The 20742-nt window shown below is 36.3% G+C and overlaps 1 protein-coding gene across 1 annotated transcript in view; it reads right to left on the bottom strand.

Annotated features, from left to right (window-relative positions):
- SCN8A (sodium voltage-gated channel alpha subunit 8) overlaps positions 1–20742 on the bottom strand; it is a 143490-nt gene that overhangs the window by 32236 nt on the left and 90512 nt on the right. The window contains exons 8-15 of the mRNA XM_063428129.1: positions 17938–18001; positions 15341–15482; positions 14038–14244; positions 12260–12544; positions 8820–9173; positions 5579–5711; positions 2363–2601; positions 1575–1748 (exon numbers count right to left, since the gene is read on the bottom strand). Coding sequence (XP_063284199.1) covers positions 1575–1748; positions 2363–2601; positions 5579–5711; positions 8820–9173; positions 12260–12544; positions 14038–14244; positions 15341–15482; positions 17938–18001 — 1598 coding nt within the window. The remainder of the gene's footprint in view (positions 1–1574; positions 1749–2362; positions 2602–5578; positions 5712–8819; positions 9174–12259; positions 12545–14037; positions 14245–15340; positions 15483–17937; positions 18002–20742) is intronic.

Raw genomic sequence — 20742 nt, 5'->3', positions numbered from 1 at the left:
ACTTTCTGATTGACAGAATGCTAGCTTAACATGGATTTGAAGCAAGTGATGCATACCTACCATATAAAAATATCATAACAAAGAAAGGTTGTAGAAATGCTAATTTAAAAGCAAAAATTTTAATTTTCTCACAAAGAGTAGATGTGACAAAATATATTAAAAAGGGTCAAATGCCTTGCTTATAGTTATTTGCAAGGACCCTAAAGGTATTACTAGCAGTACAGCTTACTAAAAATGGCAACATAATGTAAGAAGAATGTCTGCATTTATGCATAAGGCCCACATACAGTAGATACAGTTAAATCATATATCTTAATTCAAGGTATTTAAAACTGCTCTACTAATCCTTATTAATCTCTGGAATTAACATTCCATGCTGGTTTCTGGATGCTGATCCTTTTGAATCATAGCCCATACTTTGGTTTGAAAAAAACTGTATTTAAACAGCATCCTTTGCTAAGGAAACTGAAGAAATACATCTGAAACAGAATGCCTGGCTATGTTCTGTTGCATGTCAAGCAGGAAAATCTGGGATAGTTGTGGAAACAAAGTTTTATGAGTTTCTGTGCCCAAGAAGGACTTTCCAAAGTCCAACTTGAGATATGCAAACTATATCTATTTTATATATTTAGATATATTTACCTAAAGGCAGTGTATGCCTCTTTCAAGAATCTAACAAAATGGAGGTGTTGTTGTACCCACTTCTTTGCAATTCAATACATGATATCAGGCAATGCATGGCTACAATCATTTGAAGGTACTTTTAGTAAGACTGACTACTGAGTAGCATAGTCAAATTAACTTATTTTTTTTTTTTTAACAGAAAGCTGATGATAACTCTGATAGACTAATTTTGGGGGCCTAGTAATCATAAATCCAATTTAACATACCATTTTTCTAATATTGACATAATATCTTGTGAGTAATGGGACACAACAAAAGCAAAAATCTAAATTGTCTAAAAAGAGAGACAGGGTAGGTAAGTGCCTAATTCTTAGCTCTAAATCTGGAGGATGGAACAAATGCTCATTGTGGAACCTTCCAACTAGAAGAATGAACCTAACCCCACCAATCCCTTTGGGTTTTTGAACAGTTAAAAGAGTTAGTTTCCTAAACACAGTTCCAGGCTGGATATGTATTTAGAGCAGTAGGATAACACCATTATAGCAGATTCAATACTCTATTAATATAACAGGCTTCCATGCTTTTATTTTGCATACATTCAATTTGGCAGTTTAACATGTCTCGACCACCATAATAATGTCCACAACACATAAAATGCCCAACACCCACTATTATTGTCTACTAAACATCATTCCTTATGCATCTAGCAACAAAAGTAATTCAGGAACATTAGTAAGTTTCTCTGAACTCCAGGTGCAAGTATGACCATTAATTATTCAAAAACATGTAAATACATCCTTTATCTGTATCCTTTAAAACAAAAACAAAAATATTTCAAAATATACTAAAATATACTTTTTATATAAATAATCATTAAAAGATTGATTGGCTATTGAAGATTAATTGTATTAAAATGTATTGAATAAAAGAGAAGGACATAAGTGATATACCAATCGAAAGGAACGCAGAACAGAGAGGCCCTCGACATCTTGAAGACCTAACTCCATTAAACTGAGGGATACAATAAATCCATCAAATATGTTCCAGCCCTCTTGGAAATAATAATAAGGATCCATTGCTACAAGTTTTAGAAACATTTCAGCTGTGAAAATTCCAGTGAAAACCTGAAAGAAGGTGTAGATAAGCATTATTATGTTTTCAATGAAAGGAAATATGCATCTACTTTGAAAATGCAAATATACAAAACTGTAGCTACCCTGTATCCCATGGTGGTTGCACTTGGTTGACTTGCTATTAGAATACAAGATTTGCAACCCATGGCACAGTGAACATCTCCTGGGCCATGGCTTGGTCAAAATCTTCATCTATTGTGCTCTTCCCATTCTTCTTCCCTTTCCTGCGGACTTTTCCCAAATTTCCTACCTAACTTTCTAAACCATTTGACTATTATATATATGTATATATATATATATATGTATACACACACACAATATGAAAAGTCATATAATACAACTAAGCTTGTGCTACATATTCATTATTTAGTGTGATATAAAATCAGTTTTTATCAATCTATCCTCAAAACACAGTTGCTTTAAAAGCATACCTTTGCTACATGTAAAGTTGATTATTCTTCGAGAGGACATTGAAAGAAGAAATGTGTACGTCTTTATGCATTAACCCTTTAGCTATCACTCTCAGATCAACCATTTCCTCAAATTAAATTAGCCTAAAGCATAAAAATATATTGTGCACTAGGAACATAGCTATCCATTCTTACCAGGTTTCCTACATATAAAACATTCTCAAAATGGGTTGTCATCGGATAGTGCTCCATTGCCATGAATAATGTGTTGAGGACAATACAAATGGTGATGGCTAAGTCAACAAAAGGGTCCATCACTATTATATTAACAACTGTTTTTATGCGGATCCATAAGGGGCAACAAGTCCATATGAGAAAGGTGTTTGCAAATTTGTACCAACAAGGCGGACATTTCCTCTGTGACTCTTCCAGTTCTGTAGCGAGAAAAATAAACTTTTATAAATCTGATGACTGTGATTGATAAACACATAACATAAAACTAAATACTGGCAGAACACTTTTATTATGCATTAGATTAAAAAAATGCATTAAACTGTGTAAAAAAAAAAGAAATATAAAACAAAAAAAAAATACAATTCCTAAACAAGAAATGTACTGTTCTCTCTAGTCGTAATCATGTTTTAATTTCAGGTCTGCTAATGTTATCAGGGGAATATTCATTGCTGAAGGCTTGCATATTATCTTTATTGAATTTGTAATACGATATTACACTGAATTCAGATAAAGTGGTTTCTAAATGAATGTATACTGGGATCAGTGGGAAAATACAACAAAGAAAAGAGGTTAAAAATATTATTGTTGTTTAACTGCTTCTTACTTTCTTTTCTTTTCTATTTTATTATTATTATTTTTAATATAGTTAATATAATACAAGCCCCTTAAAGGTGCTACACAGAATGTCAGAGTTATTTATGAAATATCAAACAATAGTAATGTAGATATATTTTAATGACTAATCAAAATTATTCTCATATCTTTACACAACTACAAGGGTTACAATTCTCCCTTCACCCCTCCCCTTTTCTGTATCCCCCCAAGGTTCATTGATAATATAATAATATAAAGATGTAATTATTATTATTATTATTTTGTATATTTGATTTATGTAAATTTATTTACGACTAAATATGTTTTGTATCAATTACAACGTACTGCATATATTGATATAAAATGTTAAATTTTCAATAAAAAAATTTGGAAAAAAAAAGATATACAATTTGCGTCCTTAGGTCTGACAGCCATGCCCATCCTGGCCCTTGCCCATAGATATGTCTATGTTTACAATGTTTTTGTAGATTACGGTATGTATTGTTATCAATTCAACGTATTTCCTTTGAATGAAAACAACTATGACAAGGACGATGATATGGAATAAAAAAAGCAGTAACCCCCCTCACCTCCAACCCTTCTCTCCCCTCTTCCTCCAAGTTCACAAAACCAGACTCAGGGTATACCCTAAAGACCATCCATAAGCTCTGTTAACATTCTGATGTTATTCTGTACTTTTGTTTATTCTTACAAACTCATGTACAATCCATCAAACTTTTTGTTTTAATGTTTTATCACCAGGTATGTATTTGGCTAAACATATTGTGTAAGCGCATTTGTTGCACTATACATGCTGCGTGATTGCAGTTTGGCAGAGCTCTGAAAGAATCTCTCATTTTTAGCTGATCAGCTGTCCTGATATATGCTTATATAGGCACAGACATGATTGCTGTCTCATTGCACTCTTGTGGGCTCTCGAGAATAATTCCTGGGCTTATTTACGAACCCCATTGGTGAAAGTCTAGAGCTGCAACTTGGAGGTCTATCTGCGGCCTGTGGGGTGATTCTGGTGAGAGGGAAGCTGCCAATCGACCTGGATTGATTTCATTAATCATGTGCCTTGCCGGATATCTTGACACTATCATCTTGTAGCTCTAGAACCAGTGGAACTTTGTTGTTAATCTGCACATGAACAGCACAATCCAGCTTTTTCAAAATGGCAGCTACAGGGGACAAACAGGAGACCACAAAGTGTGTAAAGGCTCATGAGGATTTTTCTGAAGGATTTGATGCCTTATGTTAGGCCAAGCTGGAGTCCCGAAGCCGGCCCAGAGTCCAGATCCCTCATCACAACCATCTTTCCAGTGGCTTCCTGGTCCAGGACTGTCAGTATGGTCTCAACTTACCTAAGATTGCTGGATACACTCCTAACCTTCTCTGGTAGAGTACACAGGAGATTTATATTTATCAGATATTTGCTCCTGAAGTGTATGGTCTGGAAGGTACTGTGTAAATGCTTGGCTACTTACCTTGGAGTTGGACTCATGTGGCCTATCCAGAAGGATGCCAGACAGCCACTAGAGGGACTTTCGGGCTCGAATGTGACTTTTGGTCGCCTAAACGAGTTTGTTTTCCTAGCACTATAGTTTCCCTTTAAGCTCACTCCTTAATATATATAGCTGATCTCCTCACTTAAAGGGACACTATATAGTCACCAAAACAACTTTAGCTTAATAAAGCAGTTTTGGTGCATACAGTGAGGGAAAAAAGTATTTGATCCCCTGCTGATTTTGAATGTTTGTCCACTGACAAAGAAATGATCAGTATATAATTTTAAAGGTAGGTGTATTTTCACAGTGAGAGACAGAATAACAAAAACAAATCGAGAAAAACACGTGTCAAATAAAATATGAATTGATTTGAATTGCAAAGAGTGAAATAAGTATTTGCTGAAGTGCTTTATGTATAAAGACGGTTTCCTTTTTTTTTTATTTAAAAAAAAATGCAAATCTTTGTAGAAAATTACTCTTTTATAAATTAACCCTGTTACACCTACTAATAGGCTGTCAATAAGAAAACACGTCATGTTACTTCCTGGTTTGTTAAAGCTCATTGGAGCTAAACTCAAGAGACAGACAACTGCTCATTGAGCTGCATTGGAAAGTCTGTGATTGGACAGACACAGAAAGTCTGGGTGGGGTTAGAAGGGGAATGCTTGCAAAGGTAGCAGACACGATATCTCCATATTTTACAAGCTGTTTTTAGGTATACTCACATTAAGAAAATACATAATAATTGGAGGTAAATCTACTAAATAGTGATTTTTATTTGGGCAGTGGAGTGACCCATTAAAGCTTCCAAATTAGTATGTAGCCAGGGCTAGAAACCTTTATCATATTAGGCATGTTTAATTAATGTGACAATTAAGAAGGCATTTGGTATGCCAAAGTGTGAACACTGTATTTGCTGTCAAAGGTGGTTGCTTCAAAATTCAAATTGAGTTACTTCACTATTAAATTTACAATGGTCTGTCTGGACCTGGTTTCTTGATGTGACTTAGAAGGCTTGTAAAATAGAGGAAACTAAAATTTGGTAAACAAAATATATAGATCGGAATTTTACCTTCTACAAGAGTTTGAGTAAGGACACTCAAAACACTATTCGCTCTATGCTTTCTTCCATATGAAGCATGCAGTTGGTCCATTGAGACTCTGAGTGATCCAGAAGGCTTCTTTTTAACTACTTCTGTTGTAGGCTGCAAGGAATAAATTAGTTTACACAATAAGCAACAACGTTACATTTGGATGTTCTCCTAATATTAGGTTGTATTTTCTAAGCCAGAAAGGTTAAAGAAATGCCTTAAAATAAAGGGCCTTTGATGTGTATATTCAAATTGTTTGCTTACTCTGAAAGAATCTATTACTGTAACTGGCTAATAGTCATGGTAAACTGTGCCAACTTGTTGGCCATGCCTACCAATGGAAAAAAAAACGGGGGAAAAAGCAAGAAATAATAAGAAACTTTAAGTATAAAGGAGGCCCAGAAAGTCAGAGTGAGGAAAGGATGCGCAAAGACTTGGATGGAGGTAGAAGAAATAGAAGTGAAGTTGTAAAGTACTATATAATGCAATGATTTGTGGACCCAGGACATACTTGAAAACAAGAGAAATCTCAATGCATCTTTCCTGGTAAAATATTTTATAAATAAATAAATAAATAATACAATGAGTAAAAAAAACGAAGGGAAATTCAAAGCAACCGCTTGTTGTTATGCTGTGTGGAGAACCTTAGCACTATCCCACTTTTATTGTTAAACCATTACAGAATTGTTTAACTTAAACGCTTTCCCAAACACTGCTCGCTCCCTGGCAACATTAATAATTTATACTTCAACATTATCAGTGTCATTATCATTTAGTTCAACCTATATGGAAATAATTGGATTAAGGTGTTTATGAGTAGATTAGCCCAGCAATCTCAGCTAATTAACACAAACCAGGCCAAGAAGGGGGGGTCTCTCTGCACTGGGAAGAGCCTGAGTTTTTGTCAAACCAACCCTAAACAGGATTAGGATTAAAACAAAGATATTAAAAGCTACAGGGTGCTGTATTTTTTTTTTTAATGTTGATTAGAGAGCTCCCTTAAATGGGCACAACATTGTTGCTCAGTTTGTTCTCGTTTATATTTATACATTTTAATCTGATACTCTGTGATGTCAGAACTGGAACATTTTTACAGAATTGTATACTTGACATTTTAGCTTAAGCGCTGAATTTTAATAAAACCTTGAATATATCAAATGTATTCTGGAAAGCGATTTCACTGGGGAACGCTGCAGTACTCAAAGTACACATGATATCAAAAGGGAAAGTGAAGTATGCGTGCAGAGGTAATTATATACTCTCCTACAGCTCTGTGCAAATGAAGGGAAAAAAACTGAATCTTACTGCAAACCGGGACCGTTTTAAGCAATTTTCTAGTCTATTGAAAAAGTCTGATGACATAGTTCGTTTGTTATTTTTTTTAAACACACACACTAATAATATGACTGCTTTTTACTTTAGTTTAAATTGGCCAAAAACAAATGTTAACTAAGAAAGCAGGTAAGCCTGATAATTCAAAAGAAAATGACAACAAATTATATTGATTTACACTGGACTAATCTGTGTCCTTTTATTGTGGAGATTTACAATTTGTAGTTTAACAACTATTAATGGATAACTTCCATCATCTATTTGTTTATTTCCTAATTATGAAGCATAGACTATCAATTATCATATGTGCTACTACAACGGATGTAAACACTTTCTTATCCGTCCCTAAAACAATTTTCATATTCTAATGTTTTTTTTTTCTTATTGAGGTTAACCTTTTGAATGCAATAACTTTAAAATGTGTTGTTTTCAACTTTAAAAAGCATTGCAACTAAAGTCAGAATATTCACTGCTCTAATAAAAGTTATTCAATGGGAATATTGAAATAATGTTTATAGGTAAAACCCCGAGCTTAATGTTTTTCAGAATGTTTATAGTCCTGGAAAATTGGACCCGAATGGTATTTTTTCCTTAATAAAACAGAAGTTTAAAATAAATGAACTAATTATAACATTGTACAACACAAAAGCTGTGATATCTCTCTTTTTTTTTTTTAATCAACAAATGAAAAAGGCGTATCTAAAAGACACTACTGAGAAAAATACCAATTTATTCTAGGTGCATGCATCATGCTAAACTAAAAGTAGTATTCCATGCTAGGTTAGATAAGGAAAACTGAGTAACGTATTAAGCTAACATGCTATCTGAACCAGGTAAAACTGTTCTATAATTAAACATAAACAAGATTATTGGCTGTGGAGGTGAAATCAAACTGGAATTTACAAGATTGTTTGGCTAATATAATGCCTTGTGTTGCAAATTAGAGTATTAAACACATGTTTCAGTCTGTATCTAAATATTTCACTAATGTTTTGTATATATATATATATTTTTTTTTTACTCTCCAGGGTTATGCTGAAAATAATTACCCAACATGTGTTCATTGTGTAAGCCAAACTTTAAAGGTATAGTCTCTACACATATTGGCATGGAGGTATAAACATTAGAGTATTTTGGCTGCACTGCACTACAATATGGAATGTTCAGTTTTATGGATAGTGCATTAGAATTAACTGCCTGATGCCTTCAGCCAAGAGAATCAACCAATGATAACCCTAACCTTCTATAAAATGTAGACTTCTTGAGCCATTCAAAGTAAAGCAGCCATGGTCAATGACTTATCTGTATTTTTCTTTTGAACTCTCTATATGTGAACTTCTCCAGATACCCATACTTACTAAAGCTTAACTAAAGTTTAAGAATTATTGTTTCTTTAAAACAAACACAAAGAGGACAGGGAAAGCATTTAGTTCCAACTCACATAACTATGTTATTAAAAGAAATACCCACGTGACTTTACATTGTGTTTAAGCAGTTGTTTTGAGTGCAATCTGAGCTAAGCTATAACAGGTGATAAGGATAGCGTATTAGGCTATTACAGCTGTTACCATGTTATCAGACTTTGACTCTACAATGAAAGCTACACTGTTAGACTGTGAAATTCCAGCATGCTTTTTCCTCCAGGTTAGATGCAGTAAATTTGGTTAATTAAAAATAACAATAATAGATAAAGCAGGATCTCTTTACAGATTTTAAAGAAAGGTTAGCATCTGAGGTTAGGAAAACCAGTACTCATTCCATCAGGGAAGGATCCAGTGGTGTTTTTGAGGGCGGCATACAGGGAAGCAGAAGGATAGACCGCCATGCCTAGGCTAAATTACTCATAGACTTTCTTACGCTGTCGTCAGTAGCTGCCTTATCTATTTTCACCTCAGGCAGAAGACGTCCACCGGGCATAGTGGACCCAGGACCACCAATTAGCGACACCACTCCATTACAATCCACTGTGCTATTTCTTTTCCCACTTCTTCGCAGGTTTGGGAAGATGCGAGATGAACGGCTTCCCTGGCTGTACCCACTGTTGTAACTGTTCCTCCTGTCATAGGCTCGTACGGGAATGAAGAGGGAGTCTCGTCTGCCTTCGCTCTCTTCCACAGTGCTGTGCTCATCATCAGCAAATTCATTTTCAGAGACAGGGTCCCTGAATCGACCACGAAAGCTAAATATGCTGCTCTTGCTGTTGTGTCTAGAGAGATACGGAGACCCCGGGATGCTGAGTAAAGACTGTGAATAGAAATATAACAACTGAAAAATATGTACGAAAAGCACCGCAAATTGTTTACGTACACAGTGTATTATAGTTTAGTTTTTATTACATACTGTTAAACTGTGATGTGATTATCATTGTTTTGTAAGGGTGTCATCAACATTATCTTGACTTTTTTAGTGAAAAAAAGCCCCACCACATATTAAATTTAAATTTTTTTAATGTAGATGTTGATTCAATAAAACAGTTTGACGCCCTGTTGGCTAATATCTCATTTAACTCTAGACATTTATGCAATATGGATACTGCAGTCCTGCAATGAAACATGTCTCCTGCAAAGCTTATTCTTTCTTAGAGTTGCTAAATTACATGTAACATCCCCAATATTGTTTAAAACGTCTGACATGTCCCATTATATACAAATATACACAGGACAAAAACAAAACAAAATAAAACAAAAACTCTTCAGAAACTGGGTTGCTGATGTAGGCTCAATGAAAGCTACCTCTAACACACTAAGGAAGATAGGTGATAAATTGCTAAATCATTCTTCAGTACAATTTCTGTATATTTTGAATTTCTTCACTTTTGAAGATTCCAGACTTGATAATCTCCTATTTGCTCCTATTTATCATCATAGACTAGGGTTTCTTGTAGAAAATGAACTATATATATTGGATGGTTGGATTTTTCCAAAATTCCCCAGTTTTAGATTACAAGTCAAAATTTGTGATATTCCCCATACAGCTAGTAATTATTATTACATGCTTAACTCCTTAAAGGACCACTACAGGCACCCAGACCACATCAACTTAATGAAGTGGTCTGGGTGCCAGGTCCATCTAGGGTTAACCCTGCCTCTAGTGGCTGTCTCATTGACAGCCCCTAGAGGCACTTCCGCGCTTCTCACTGTGAAAATCACAGTGAGAAGACGCCAGCGTCCATAGGAAAGCATTGAGAATGCTTTCCTATGGACTGACTGAATGCGCGCGCGGCTCTTGCCGTGCATGCGCATTCAGCCGATGACGTCGGAAGGAGGAGGAGAGTCCCCAGCGCCGAGGGAGCCCAGCGCTGGAGAAAGGTAAGATTTTAACCCCTTTCTCCCCCTAGAGCCTGGCGGGAAAACAAGTTTTTTTTCCTGGCACTATAGTGGTCCTTTAAGGGCCACATGATGTTCTATGCCATCATCAGTGTAGGGCTTTAACACCCAGTGATGGCATAGACCATCATACAGTAAAATGTACCAGCATAGGTTAAATATCTGATGTTACTAAGGAATCCCAGGTATCTTTCATCTGGGATCTTGCTGAGCTGTTGTATTTCAATTACTGCCCCCATCCTGCTGTCTTCAAAAATCAGTCACCCTCAGGTATTTATCAATACCTGGGGATTCCCTCTGTCAGTTGGGGCCACAATTAGTGGCCCCAAACTTACAGACAAGCAATGTGCAGCGCTCAAAGTGAAAAGTGAAAGTAATTTCAAATGTGGCAACACACATTTAGTGTCCCTCCAGCCTGGCACAGTCAACCCTAAGGGAGACCCATAGATCCCTGCATGCTACTTAGCCCATTGATCAGTGTTGGGCTTTGCCAAGTGCCCTGCACCGATCTCTGTGTGCTGAAACTGCAGCATGAGAGAGAACTCTGTACTGTGTGAGCTAGGAATTCCCCCTGCTGATATAGATTATAGATAGGATTAGGGGTTGGATTATAGGTAGGATTAGAGGTTGGATTAGGAGTCAGATTATGGGTAAGATTATAGGTTGGTTTATTGGTAGGATTATGGGAAAAGGTATATATGTGGGGTATTGTTGTACCTGAGATTAGAAGCAGAATACAAATATGAGGTTTTTGCAGTAGTGGAATTTGTGAATTTCCCCAAAATAAAAAGTATATAGGTATAAAACAGAAAAATATAATTTGATCTAGGTTTCGGAGAAAATGGTTACTTGAAAAGTGCTCTTAGTTACATATTCTGGGGGATGTACTTTCTAGAAATATATATATACTTTTGTGTAGAGGCTATGGATTACGAGACGACTATAAAAGTTGTAATCTCCGCATGCCAAATTTTGCGAAATTTTAGCTTTAAAACAGTAATTTACTCATTGCAGTATTTGTTTTATAACTTCTAATAGTAAATTGAAAACCTAAACATTGGGCATTTTAACAGTCAGGACTAATTATTGAATCTATTTTGAGCTAGTTTTCTAATGTAGTTGCACTTTGTGTGTACAAATTATCAAATGCAAAAGTGACAAAATATTGTTGATTTTTTAAATTTATTTATTTTTTTCCATTTTTTTATATTGTATTCTATTTAGTCTTGTGTTATGTATACATGTAGGGTATCAAAAGAAATGCCTATTTATCTTTTTTTGTTTGTTTTAAATGATATCTAAAATGCAAGCACTTATTCCAAATGGGGGGAATTGTGGCAGAAAGAAAGCATTGCAAGTGCCAAAAACATTGTGGTCACAAACAAGCCACATCTCAAAAATGCCTCGGTCCTTAAGGTGTTATAGTGTGACAATTACTTTGCAGAAGTAATTTATATTTTGTTTGAATTATGGAGGTGCATTAAAAAAAAGTGTGCTTGCGTTTTTAACTTTCCTATTTTCTTGACTTTTCAAATTGAACACATTACTAGATTTCTTCCACTTGCTAGTTCCAATATTTATTCTATGTGAATCTATTACTAGATTTGACCAATCTGGAACCACATTGAGGTATGCCAAACATTCTACTCCATGGCCATGTGCACTGCCGATGGTAGTAAGGTATGTTAAGCAAAGGTTATAACAGAAACATAATATATTGTATAATATTCTACAACAGAAAATACTACTTATATACACCATGACAAATTATATGTGAGGATTTCTTTCTTGGGAAAAATACACTGATGTTAATAAGTACATATGAAATTTGACATTTTTAAAATGTTTATGCACAATCTAAACATGATTATATTAGATTGCAAACTTGTCCTTCAGCATTGGTTATATTGTATCTGTATCATGTTTTGACTGTACTCCCATGTATTCACAATACTGTAGACATCATTGTTGTGTATACATACTCTATACTTGTTATTTCAATACCTGGTTCATGATTGAAAATTTTCTGCCCAGCCTATTGTCAGGGTACCAAAAACCTTTTCTTCTTATTCCGTCTTCTGATTCATACACTTTTTCTGTATCTCTTTTCTCCTCCCCTTCCGATAGTTCTTTCTGCTTCCGCTTCTTTCTGCGATTTCTCCTTTCCTTTGCACTTTTTGAGCTCAGTTTTGAGAATTCTGAGGAAGTCTGGGACATCCTCGCATCTACTTCATCATCTTCTACCGCATCCTCCGTAACTGTGCCAGCAGAAGTAGCCATAGCCTGTGCCTGCAGTGAAATATACGCAAACCAAACATGCGGTAAATTACAGGTCCGTAAACAAAAATATCTTAAGTAGACTTTCGTACATTATTATATATACATTTATATTCTGCTATCTATTTACATACATGCCCTGCTATGTTAACAGAACTGCTACAAACAGTTAATGCTGGAAGATTGAAAAGTTTCATTATTGTGATGTTCCAAACCCAGTACCCCATTCTGTCCACAGCCTGCATAGAACCCCACTATTTCCTGTTTCCACTCTTACACTATATAAAAGATACTGAATAATACCTGATATTATTTTGATTAAAATGCGTGTAATTCAGAGTGTTAGACAAATCTGCAACTAAACATATCACAAAAACTATACAATATTGCCAGTGTCCAGTGATTATAATGCAAACTGCTATCTGATACAAGTTTGAAGGCTATGAGAGCCAGTAAAAAGCTCAGAAGAAAAAATATTTCAAAATCAAGCAGCAGTTTTTCCAATATGTTATGCTATTATTCCCATGGCAGGGTGCTTACAGTGAGGAAATAGGGAAAACAGGGATATCATCTGTAATGCCCCCACCCTATGTAAAAACATTTACTTACAATGTAGTCCTTCAAATATTAAATGGAATCACACAGCTGAGCTATTTATGGCATACTGATACCCGTACGGCAAAATAAAACAGACAGAGTATGGTGTTTTAGATCTTTTTAGATCCATAATGAGCAAGGCATGAACTTAAAGTGTCTTGTAAGATGCCCAGCCTGTGATGGAGAAACAAAAACTGAAAGGGAGGTCCCCAAAACCCCTGTCGTAATCAGAGGGGCATGGTGAGCATATACTTTTCTGTAACACCAAGTTATAATTTGTCACTGTATACTTAAGGATGAGCCTTAAAGGACCACTCTAGGCACCCAGACCACTTCAGCTTAATGAAGTGGTCTGGGTGCCAGGACCAGCTAGGGTTAACCCATTATTTTATAAACATAGCAGTTTCAGAGAAACTGCTATGTTTATAAATGGGTTAATCCAGCCCTCAAATCCTCTAGTGGCTGTCTCACTGACAGCCGCTAGAGGCGCTTGCGTGATTCTCACTGTGAAAATCACAGTGAGAGCACGCAAGCGTCCATAGGAAAGCATTGATAATGCTTTCCTATGAGACCGGCTGAATGCGCGCGCAGCTCTTGCCGCGCGTGCGCATTCAGCAGAATGGGAGGAGAAGAGGAGGATCGGTGGAGAAGAGCTCCCCGCCCGGCGCTGGAGAAAGGTAAGTTTTAACCCCTTTCCTCTCCCAGAGCCCGGCGGGAGGGGGTCCCTGAGGGTGGGGGCACCCTCAGGGCACTATAGTGCCAGGAAAACGAGTATGTTTTCCTGGCACTATAGTGGTCCTTTAAGAAAACAAGAACACAAAAGTCCCTAGACATGTAGGACATACGGAAATGGTTCTAGACATGCAGCACTTCCATTTTACGTATGGGCTTAGTAAATAAAATCAGACCTGTGCCTCTTCTTGCATCTTTTTCATTTGTTCCAGCATGGCCTTGAATTCATGTTCCTTCTGCTCTGCTTCCTCCAGTGTTGCTTGATTTTGTTCTTCATAAGCCATGGCTACCACAGCCAGAATTAAATTCACCAGATAAAATGAACCCACAAAAATTACCAGGACAAAGAATATCATATATGTTTTTCCAGAAGCACGTAATGTCTACAAAAAAACAAACAAGCACATTAGATGTTACTGTATTCCTAACACTATAGTGTCCCTCTGCTCTTAAGGTCCTTCCACCAGGGAATAGGTAATAGTAATTCATTCTTTTTCAATTGACCTAATTCCAATGCTAAGGGCCAACTGTGCCGGATTGCTCTCTGCCACTTCAGATGTAGTGATGGGGGGAACCAAATGTGCATGTGTGGCTACCACTGTGCGCGCATTAGGCCTTCCCCATAAGAAAGCTTTGACTCAATGCTTTCATATGGGGATTTTCAAGATGCTGATTGTCCTCATGCAAAGTGTGAGGATGCCAAGGATGTTTTTTTTTAGTTAAACTCTGTGACAGGCCAGGAAGCGCCTCTAGTAACTGTCTGGGAAAAGCATTTTAACAATTGAATATTTTTTTAACATTGTATCTCCCAATGTTTCTAAAGAGGATGAAGTAATAGATTAACAGCAATTTATGTACAATATTGCTGTATTTTCCTTCTTCCAAGCTTTAGCTATGTGTACTGCATTTAAAATTGTTACACTTTTTCACATAATCTTTTTTTAAGGGTTAGTTAAATTTAAAGGACCACTAAATTAGGGGTCTGGGTGCAATGATTTAGTCATTATACCCTGCCATTTGTAGAAACTGCAATTTTCACATTACTCGGTTAAAAAAAATCTAGTGGCTGTCTTCCAGAAAGCCACTAGAGGCAATTCCGTTGCACTGACAGAGTAAAACTTGGTCACGTGACATGGAAGCTTATAGGAAAGCCTTGACTTCAATGCTTTCCTATAAGAAGTATTGGATGTGCATAGGCAACTCGCTGCACATGTGTATCAGGTCCAAAATGCTCCTTTATTGAATTGGGCCATTCAGGAGGCCATTTCCCCTTGATGACACCACATGCAGCATAGCAGTGAGCAACAACAAGGGAAAAAAGGTGAGTAAAACCTTTATTTGATTAATTTTAATGAAAAAAAAAACTAAACTGATCCTTTAATAGAAAAATACTGAGTATTTGTCAAGCAATTAACTAAACACATTCCTTTAGCAAAAATATTTTTCATGTAGTGCTTAGTAAAAATATTTTATACTTACTAACTGATACAAGTTTTCCCAATAATCCTGAGTCATAAGGCGAAACAGGGCCAAAAAGGCCCAACTGAATGTGTCAAAGCTAGTGTAGCCATAGTTTGGATTTCTGCCAGCTTTCATACACGTATAACCTTCTGGACATTGGCTGCAACACAACAACAAATATACATTTATTACATCGTAGTATACAGAGCTCTTAAAGCAATATACTTATAGCAGCTGACATGCAAAGTGCTATACCCTCTGTACAAGATACCAAGGAATGTGGATGAATACCTACTATGATTTACCACTGTCTTTGTGTAGTCTATCTGACAGCATGGCATTGTCTACATTATTTGTAGATCTGCCAGACACTGGTGTCAAGATTTAGTGACTTTTTAAAACCACTGGTTTGATAGATTACTAACATGGACCAAAAAGTACCAATCCCATAATGGGAAGATGTCAAGATCATGACTTAGAACTTATGTTAGCAGACCAGGATATCAGCCTATGTCTCACACAAGAGAACAGTTAAAATAGATGTTTTGTCAGCCAGGCAAACTAGATCAGGTTAATTATCACACTGGAATACTGGAAAGCCGGTTTACATGGCCCCATCCTCTACATTGACAGCAGATCACTCCAAATTAGAAAGTGCAATGACATACTAGTTATGCTTAGCATTGGCTGTAACTGAGCAACGTACATTTTAATACTTGTAATACTTTCTGAAGAGTTTCAGAATGCTTATGGGTGCTAGTAGCTAAATCAACTTTGGAAATAGAGTGAAAGGAAATCTTCTCCAGGGGATAGGGTACCTCTTCTTAAACTTTGTTTAGAGTGGAAAGGAAGATGCAGCATCCTCCAATATCGGAGAAACTAGGCCCACTATGTTCAAAAACAGGAAAAAAATGGGAGTTATGGTAAAGGGACCCTTTTTGGCTTGTTCGGTATTGTTAAATACAATGACATGTCACTCACTAAAAGATAAAAAATTCAGGTAATACGAATAGAATAAGGAAAAATGGTACCCCAATAATGAGGCAATGCATTAATAGTAATGCTCCCTCTAATGGTATTCTAATTGAGCCTGTGAGAAGTTGCCAAACACCATAAGAATTGGAGGCAGTACAGGGCCATTGGACATTCGTAAAGACCCACAGAAGGTACAATATTAATCTATGTACAAACCTAGATTAATGCTGCAGAAGAATCCATTGGACAAGCATGCTGCCACCTAATTTATCTTTCGTTCTATCTTTCAGAGGCACTGCACAGAGATATCAACAACAGCCAAGGCAGAAGTGCAAGAATGCATATATAACATGATACCGCATAGTGAAGACTCCTGAAGTGTCTGATCATGCTATGCATACGTCTCTTTTTTTTTACATAAAGCAATGAAAGACACAGCTACTCAATTTCAGTCAGACCACTGTGATTGGCTGGCTTGTAAATCACCAGTCAGAGCTCCGACAGGGAAGTTTTACTCATTTTGAGAGTTCAATGCTAATTAGGGCCCAACTGTGGGGGCATGGGTAGTGGACAATAATCTGTCCACTCCCCATTGTTTCATTTGAAGTCCCAACCGGAGGCCCACAGGTGGAGGCATGGCTGGTGAAACTCCTTTATGATACTAGCGTCTGGGAAGCAATAGCTGCCCTGTTGCTTTTCTTTTATTGCAGAGAACTAGATGCTTTCTGCATAGCGGACATGTCCCTACTCCCATGTATTAATATGGGGGTCATAGTGGACCCCCAAAGGCTTTTATTTAATTTATTTTTTAATGATTAACAGGAGTAGTCATTAAAAAAAGTCGATAAATGTGCTTCTTAAGCACACTTATCAAACAATATTTCTTGAGCAGCCAACCTGTTAATTGGGTTTAGCTGCTAGAATGTAAGGTATTAAATCCAGTCAAAATCTGATAAAAATATTGGCTAAAACCAGTCAATAATTTTGGGTAATTGTAAATTGGGTAAATGAAGGTAAATGCTGTCAGCAAAGAATCCTATTGGATCAGAAAAAAAAAGTAATCAGCATTTTAATTAGTTTGTCAATCTCAGGATCGAGAATTAAAACTGTAGATTCAGAGGATATTGACCTTCTCCAGTAAGGAGTTACCTGACCAAACCAGTTACTGCTTTGTAGCCTGTAAACACCTTATGAAGAAAATGAAAGGTAACAGATAATGCATATAATGCAACCTATGGTATCATGCTAGACTGTTCAAAGGATGCACATGAAACATTTATTTCACAAGGGTAGATTAGCTGCATAGGAACTGCGTGACTCTAGGCATTGTTAGGACCTCATTACTGATAGTATGAGCTAATTGTCCAATGGTCCAAGTATGCAATTTGGCAATTCATTCATACTACTATTCTAATTGCAGACAACCGTGCAAACTATGCTGCTGATTTGGAAATAAGCTATAGTGTTGACAAAACTGATCATCATAATAATAAAACTGGAAAGGACTCATTCTTTGCTGATAATCTTGTGCAAAGAGTTCACCTCATAGATGACTTAAGTTAGAGGTTATATAAAACAATATTCATATGGCCCTTTCAATATATATTTGTAAAAGAGAGTTACAAAAGAAAAGTGCTTACCCTGCATCTGTGCCATTACCACAGAGAATCGGATCCAGAGCTCCTTCAACTGTGTAAAAGTTTGCTGTAAAGTTTATAGCAAAATCACATTACTCTATATTCTATAAAAACAAAAGTAGAAATGATCTACCAGGTTATTTACTATTTCAAAGGATATTCAAAGGATATTAACAAGATACAGTAAATTATGTACAGAAAACCATGCATCTTTTACTTCTGTGTCAAACACATTTTCAGCCCAAATTAGAACGTAGCCATTTCCGTGGAACGCAACTGAACGTGGAAAGAAGACTGAAGTTCAGTGTTTTCCTAAAAAAATTACAATATTTAATTAGACTGAACTTCAGTCTTATTTTTTTGGGGGGGGGCGGGGGTGGGGGGGGCAGGGGGGAAGAAATATTAAATACATAGTCAGTTAGATTATTTTTTTCTTCCTTGCAATGTATGAAAAAACTATGATATTTTCTGCCACTTTCCTTGTGTTTGTCGTTCAAAACACATGGATCATTTACAAAAGCAACAGATGCCATCCACACACTTTTCTACCTAGCAAAAAGCTTTTCTACATGCAGAACCCAGAGCTTAGAGCTGTTGTGAAAATAGAGGACTGACAGGGTTTTTGCCAAAAGTGAAAGTTACCGGAAACTAAAGATAATTTCAAATTTAAGGCCAAAATAGCCAAACTGAAAACAGATTCGATATGAGAATATTTTTAATTTCACTATTTTGGACGACATTTTGAAATTCACATTAATTTCCTTGCAATTCTCACTTTAGTTCACCCCTCAAGGACAGAGGCAATTATCCACGTTCTGACCCAAAACAAAAAACTTGAATTTGAAGTTTGTTCCACCGTAATTTAAGTGTTTCTCTTCAAGTTATCCCATACATATTATATATCGTTTTTAACAGACAAAACCAAAATATTACCTGTGTTAAAAATAGAAGAAAAATAAAGTTTTTCATATTTACGCTCACAATTTTTACACTTCCAGTGCTGCTGATTAAAAATAACTCATAACAGATTATTTTATAAGTCCTGATTGTTAAATGCCTAATATGTCTAGGATCAAAATTCATTTTTGATAGTTAATGCTAACCCTATACTAACTAGCACACTAGCACTATACTAACCATATCCCTTGCCCAATTCTTTCACTAACTCTTACAGTATGTCTACCCTAATCTCACCCTTAACCCTACACTATCCCTAACCTTAAAAGCATTAACCCTTAACATAATCCTAATCTAACACTAACTCTACCCTGTTCTTACCCCTAAGATAACTCTAACCCCACCACTAATGCCAACCCTAAGGAAACCATCTGCTAATATCAATTCTGTTATTAGAAAATGGGTTTCCCATTTAATACAGTAGATAGTGGTCTGTTCAAATGCTTCCAGTGGCTGTCAATCTGACAGCCACTAGAGGTGCTTATGTCCAAATAACACTGCTTTACTCTGCTACCTCTATTAACTGGTCTCAACTTTCACCAGCCTCCCAATGCTTTCCTATGGCAAACCATTGTATTGGCTGCGATAATTGATGTCGTCATGGTAATGATATACCTATTCATGCACTTAGAGGGTTGTGGGGTGGTCACCAAAATAGCCAAAGGACACTATAGTGTTAGAAATATGCTTCTTTAATTCTTACTGAATGTAGAAATCACACTATGCCGCTTTGTTCTTCACTGCTTAATTTGTGAGCGAATCCAAGTCATATCATTAAAGGCAATGTACCTGTCATGTGTTTCATGTTTTGCAAAAGTTTTTAAATTAAACATACATATGAGCATAAAATTATCCATGATTTTCTCACGGTAGAGCACAACAGACATTGTGCGAAAATTTTTAAAATTACACGCAATTTACACTTTTTTCATGATAAGTTCTAATTTGGGTTGAGTGTATATTCCTTTGCTTTCACAGGTAAACGAGCAGTCAGGTATTTCAACAAAAAAAATTTGCAAAAATATAAATAAATCAATACATTTGCATTGTGTTGTAGATACTGCTTGTTGTCAGGAGAATTATTTGCAGAATTCAAACTTTGAAATATATATAATTTCAGTTTAGATTTTTTCTTTTCTTACTGCACCTATTAAAAAAAATAATAATTATGTTGCTATTATTTAGAGAAGTGATTGTCAGCCTTGGAACCAGGGGTGAACTATGGTGGATGCATCGGGCTTACTGCACTCTAGCACCTCAAGGTAAGTAGGTAGGTCTGACTGAATGTCAAAATGCAAACTATAAAACCACGAGGAACAAGTAAATCCACTGGAAGCAATAACTGCAGCAGTAATAGTAGTAAGGACTACTATACCTATACCTTACTTGTCATTTCCTAGGCTTGTTCTTGGAGACACAAGTATGGCCAGGGTGCCCTGTCTGTTTAACTTCCCCTCTTGTTGCTGTACATGTGATAGTTAACTGTGACACGGCCTATTTTTTATGGCTGTCCACATTGCATTTCCAGACCTGCTCCTTCGGTGAGGTGAGTGGGTCTGGGGCTTCCTGTAATTTCAACTATTCTTCCTTTTCTGTTTATTATTTATTGGAGGCGTGTTGACATCAAAAGGATAAGAGTGGTGGACGTATGTCTTCCCCTGTGTGTACTTGTATGTGTTTGTCCATGAATGTTGTGTATAGGTATGTGTCTATGAATGTGGATATGTGTGTTTACGTGGTTTATTTATATACCGTATGTGTCTCTAGGACTATATACCAATATGTATGTATAATATTGTATATATATTTGCAGCTTATTGTGATTATCTGATGAGGAACTGGATAGTAAAT

The sequence above is a fragment of the Pelobates fuscus genome, chromosome 1 (assembly GCF_036172605.1).
Source record: "Pelobates fuscus isolate aPelFus1 chromosome 1, aPelFus1.pri, whole genome shotgun sequence".
Lineage (NCBI taxonomy): Eukaryota > Metazoa > Chordata > Amphibia > Anura > Pelobatidae > Pelobates > Pelobates fuscus.
The sequence above is the reverse complement of the archived record's forward strand: the minus strand, read 5'-3'. Positions and strand labels throughout refer to the sequence as shown.